At 43.1% G+C, this 5,852-nt stretch overlaps 1 protein-coding gene across 1 annotated transcript in view; it reads left to right on the top strand.

Annotated features, from left to right (window-relative positions):
- Positions 1-2,026: 2,026 nt before the first annotated feature.
- Positions 2,027-5,852, top strand: part of LOC105568078 (ES1 protein homolog, mitochondrial-like) — a 10,073-nt gene continuing 6,247 nt past the window's right edge. Inside the window, exon 1 of the mRNA XM_012023463.1 lies at positions 2,027-2,122. Coding sequence (XP_011878853.1) covers positions 2,027-2,122 — 96 coding nt within the window. The remainder of the gene's footprint in view (positions 2,123-5,852) is intronic.

The raw sequence follows: 5,852 nt of genomic DNA, 5'->3' as shown, positions 1-5,852 counted from the left end.
TATGTAGCCCGCGCGTTAGAACTCTTGAGAGAGAGAGACACGAGCCTTTGAGAGCGAAACCGGCTAATTACGAAGCAAGCACCCGGTAAAGTCTTCTACCTTGGACTACGGCCTCGGAGGGATATACGAGACTGGCGGTGCTTGAGGGGATCCACTACTCCCAAAACGTGCACCGGATGACGCTTGATCTTTCGGCTAATTCTGTAATCCGGGCCGGCACTACCTGCTAACTGCTCACTAAATCGAGGATCCAATCTTCTCCGCTATCTTCGCTCTTTATCACGACAAATGGTCAGCGACAGTGTCTAAGTGATAGTTGAAATAGAACACGACTCTAGCGAAATTCAGTTCTCTACTCTCTTGCATCATAATACAAAAATAATAAAACTAATCTTCTGCATTTACAAAATGAAAGACTTCTCCGATCACTATAATAATGATGCTCTGACAAATTCTGTTTACAATACTTCCATTCTTGCTCTTATATTTACGCTTTCCGTGTGCCGAGGATATTAGCTTTCGTTTAGGAATTTAAAAAGTACAGATTACTTTTCTGGTTATGTAGTAATACAACGGCATGTTGTTATTAAAATTCCGAAGACACGTCCCGCGTGTAAATTGACCGTTAATTAACTGAAAAATGAACAAGCTGACGGCGCAGCTATTTACCTTCCTTGCATTCATCCCACGAGCCAAGTCAGCCCTTAGTCTTTGGTTAATCGGGTTAAATTAACTCAGTTAGCGCACGGCTGTTATGCCCTCGTAGTTAGCGACTTGTTATCCCGAATCAGGCTTCTCGTCAGGAACATTCGTGTGAAGCTCACATCGTAGTAAAGCATATATAAAATACGAAAATTGTAAAAACGCTATTGCGGATGTTAAATTAAAGACAGAAATGATAATTCTTTTGCCGAGAGAGTATAAGAAAGTTTAATCAATACGGAGCTTAAAGTATGAATAATAAAAATTGTGTTTTACGCGTCATGCAATACTTGTGTTTACAAGTGAAATATTGCTGTCTCTTTGTAAATATATTTCTAACAACTCAGAATTTTCGAGGAAACGATACAGTAAAACTTCGCTGCTCCTCATTTATCGGTTCGAATCGCAGCATCGATTTTTAAATTGCGTAATAAATAAAATTAGCAGCGAGGGTGACTTCCGTGGTGGGCAAAGGGGCCGTAATTGTAACTTCATCAAGGCAACTTCCCTCAACTTAATAAAGCTGTCTCAATTTTCGCCTCATTACCGAAACTCGTGCGAAATTTTCTTGTTCAATTTATATATACTATATGCAATAAATGAAATGTAATTAGTTGTTATTCTCGTTAATAAATGTAAATTTTATAAATTTATGCCTATTGCAATAATATTTCCGATTTATTTTCACGTTCAGCGTTACTACTCTTTTTGTTTCGGGCGAAACGTTTCATTATTTCACGAAAAATTACGACTGCGCTGCGTAATAGGACCAGTACATCACACAGCTTGCAAACGCGCGAAAAAATAACATTGGTTCTCTAGATTTATGGGCTTTTCCAACGCACGGCGCAAACATCGATAGAAAAAAATAATTCTAACTACAAGACTAGATAAATCTGTAAAGAAATAGTGGATAATAATTTGTTTGGGACGTTGCATTATACGTAACGTTATCATAGAAATCTAAATGCAAATTATGATTAGACGCCTACGTTAATAAACTTGAATATATTTCATCGTTGCAGTGATTTTTTCAGTCTCTTCTATAAAGATACTAAGATCAGGGAACGTTTTCAACACGAATACACATAGACACACTCTAAAAGAAGATAATTTCTACTTTATAATCACGCTAGCATTATTGCATATATTTAATTAACAATTTGATCGACGCTGTATAATCGTCCCTTTCATCTTCAATGTACGGAATGCTCGTTGTTAGTGTGTGCCTTGCACTCGACTTAAACACGTTCCCATAAACCGCGCGTAACGTCACGCATAATGTAACATGATTGCGTTGTGTACGTTTAGACATACCATTAGCATGGCGATTGACATATGCATCCCATTGACGACGCTTGGGTTCGAGGCGAATGTACCGGCGCAGCGTCGCACAGGTAGAAGTGAGGGCAGAATAGCGGTATCCACTCTCATGTAACTAATCAACCGGCTGTCGAGCCAAATCGTCCCCAACTGGCTCCCTCGGAAACGGGGAAATCCGGACGTACATACCGGCGCAAGCAGAACGGAGCAACGTGCAGACGTGTGCGATACAGCTTTATTACGCGGGGATCAAGAAAACTTTTTCCCGTGCCCGTCATATTTAAAGACGGCGATAAAAAAAAAGCGCACGAAAATGAAAATAAGAGAATTGTGTCGAACAAAGTAATTATGGAGCGCGCTTTCGTAGGAAAAGGAAACGCTTGGTCGCACTGTCGAGCATTCCGCGAAGTGGAAGGCGAGGGTCGGAGTTGATAAAGAAATAAAGAATCGTGAAAGTTCGCGTCGAACCCCGCGTTCCCATGGGGCCTTATGACTTAAAGTCTCCTTACTCCGTTAATTCCGAACATTAACAAAAGTCCCGCTAAAACTCGCCGCCAACTTTCCCGGCCTCTGGGGACCGAGCCGGACTTGTTAATGAAAAAAATACAATAAAACTCTTTCACGACGAAACTCGTCTCGAATTCTCGAGACTAGCCTGCTCATGCTCTGCAAAGAGATCTCCGTCTTACTTCTGCGTTCCTTTGGACAAAATAATCGGCAGTCGTAATCGAATAAAACGACTCTGTATGTTAAAATTTCAAGCAAACCGACTGTTTCGCGCGAGCACCGAGAAAGAAGTCATTTCTATCAAGTTTATCGGCAATTTATCGTTAATATAAAGATTAACTCTGTATTTGTCGGAAAGGATTCATGAGAAACAAGTCGCGAGTCATATCAGAGCAAAGAGAAAAATTGCAAAAGGCAAGAAGAGGGGGCATCGTCTTATACACGCGCGTGTGTTTGTTTCCAGTAAAATGCAAATGCTCCGATGCCCATTTTTCCACCACCCCCTCCCCTCCCCAGTCTGTTTCGCGAGTAGATTTAAACTGCATATTCTTTCCGAAGGGCGCCAGGCTTAATACCGAAGTGTCGGTGTAAACCGCTTTATGCTGCCGCTTTATGCCAACCGACCCCTTCGTTCCGCCACGAACGAGACCTCTTACTTATTCATTTATTCTGGCAAGATGAACTTTACGGAGATTTTAATGGCACTCCGACTTTCTTGATATTCGCGCGTAGGTAGACCTTTTAAATTTCGCTGCTGGCGAATGATGTATGCGGTGTGAAACAGCCGTTTCGGTGAAGATTTGACGCCATCTTTGCACGCGTGCCGTTGCCACGGATTCGGTGAACATCTCGTGATTCGCAAAACGGATTACCCTAATGAAAATCAGATCCTATCCTGCGTTTGTCGCGAGTATACAAAAGCAAGCGTCTCGCCGACTGACACGTGCGATCAATTATCGGTCGCCGTAATTACTCCTACGGAAGGGTTCACAGAAGGAACTGATTCGATAGGAGAAATCTTACTGTACATAAGGGTTGTTAATTCACTTTTGATAAATATACCCGAATGGATATTAGTGCCAAGAAAATTCAACCGTAATATATCAGATTTTCATTTGCGGATTAGATTTCGCTAATATATTCGATCGAAATATTTCAATATATAAAGATTCGGTGGAATCTCCTTAGTATTATTTTGCGAAAAGTATCATACAACACGCGAGCAATCTATAGCTATAAATTATCACCCACATCCCCCTGTCATTGCTGGGATATTCGATGATAAATGGTTCTCCGTATCATTAATCGTGGATCACCAGCTATTCATTTTTCATAATTCGTCGAATTGGTTGCTCAGAAATTTGTTAAAACTTCAGAAAGTGCGCACGACAAGAAAAGTGTTTTGCTACGTTCTTAGTTAACCGCGATAAATATTATTTACTACACACAGCGTAAAATAAATAGAAATAAAAGTACGAAGAAACTATAGTTTAGTTTTTCTAAAGGATAAAAATGCGTTTTAAATTTTTCACGGAAATTTCTTTCTAACGACGCTTTGTATTTTTTTACTTGCCGCTCGTAAATTGCTCTTTGCAGACGCTCGTCTATTCTGCCAACCTCGCTTACCGATCGAGATTCGATCTTTCCCCTTCGGGACGCAGCACGTGGCCTCGGAACACGAAGATAGACCTGGCCCAGAGGTGGCACACACCTAGTTTTGATTCACCTCATGGTATCCTGCCGGTCGCGGGGCTGACGGCGCGTAATTGTTCTCTTGTCTGGTTCTCGCACGGCATCCAACACCCGCCATCCCCGCGATTGCCTTCGCGCCAAGAATGCATAAACAGCCTCTTTTACCAATCCGCAATGCTGTAAAGCCTTCGTCCGCTTACTCTGACACCGATCCGTCGCTCCCACAAAAAAATCTAAAAAGAAGAAGCACAAACGAGTCACTGAATTACTGCTCATTTCCTTGCGCGGTAATTATTCAAATACATGACACATTAACACTATGCTTCATTGTATCTTTATTTCGAATCACATTTTTCCTCGAATCGCGCACGTTCAGCTAAAATGAAATTAGCACCGTTCTAAAGCTTTATCTAACTTTGTATTAATAATGAGTTCCACGACAAGTGAGCTAAGTCCGTTGCTTCTTTTTCTCGCATTAAAAAACTCGCAATCTCCGGACTCGCTACTTCCGTATTTAACATCGCGTCATTGCCGTCTCTGGAGTTTTACACGCATAAAGTATGGACGTAGCGCGACACGGCTCAGAAACCAATCAGCAGCAATCCGGGAAATTGACAAACGATCTCCTTTTTTTTTCTCCCCTCGCACGGTCGCATCGTTATCGGGCGTTCCTGCAAATCGAAGCGTCCAATACCGTTAATGGATTATTAATGATCGGCAGAAATGTCGCGGCTGCCGGCGCACCGTGCCGCCTAGCGGCGCGATTTGCCGTGTATCGGCCAGGATTCGGCGTCGTTCGGTCGCATAATTTCCCGCACTGGCAATCATACTGCGCGACGATAATTGGCACACGACCGACAATCGTCGTAATTTCGCGTTCCCGCTGCGCAAATTCTGACGTGTGACACGCGACGGATCGGCGCTCCTGGGAGGCACCTCATTCAATTAGCCACTCAGTTACTCGCATCACATCGCATTTACCCATCAGACTCCCGCCCGGTGAACTCTCTGACGACCCTCGCCGAATCTCCTCGTCTGCGCGCCGTAGGGGCCGCCGCGAATTCGGTTTCCCCGCGAATTCGTGATTTAAACTTTTCGCGAACGACGACGACGACGACGGCGACGGCGATGACGCGAGGGGGTGCCTTTCTCGGGCGAGAGTCTCACGTACCGGCAAGGAGGATCTCATGAAGCTGTCATGCAGCAAAACGGCTTTAGCTCGCGTGTCAGGACGTCTCCGCTATGCTCCGTCTGCGAAACTTGGTTAGTTTTCCTATCCGCGTGTCTCTTTCAGCGAGATGCTTTATCAAGTGCTTGTTAAATCAGCGGGAGAAATTGCTTTCGCAACGGTGACTTGCCTCTGTCTTGCGGGAAGAAACTAAACAACTTGCCACCGCATACTTGGCGTTGGACGCAAGATGTCATTATAGATGAATTTTTTACTATGTATTTACCGCGTAATATAATTGTATAGTACTTTACCGTCTCTTTTCGCTTTACATTTAAAACAGAAATTTATGAACCCTCTTCAAACAAACACGAATTTTAATCTCATGGACTGCAAGTTTTCTCAATTATAACGTTTCCATGTCGGGGACAGCAGACAACAGGTTTTTTTCAGGACCACT

This window comes from Vollenhovia emeryi, unplaced genomic scaffold, assembly GCF_000949405.1.
Source record: "Vollenhovia emeryi isolate VEMERY1.0 unplaced genomic scaffold, V.emery_V1.0 DF939132.1, whole genome shotgun sequence".
NCBI lineage: Eukaryota > Metazoa > Arthropoda > Insecta > Hymenoptera > Formicidae > Vollenhovia > Vollenhovia emeryi.
Note: the sequence above shows the minus strand (reverse complement) of the source record. Positions and strands in the feature narration are given on the sequence as shown.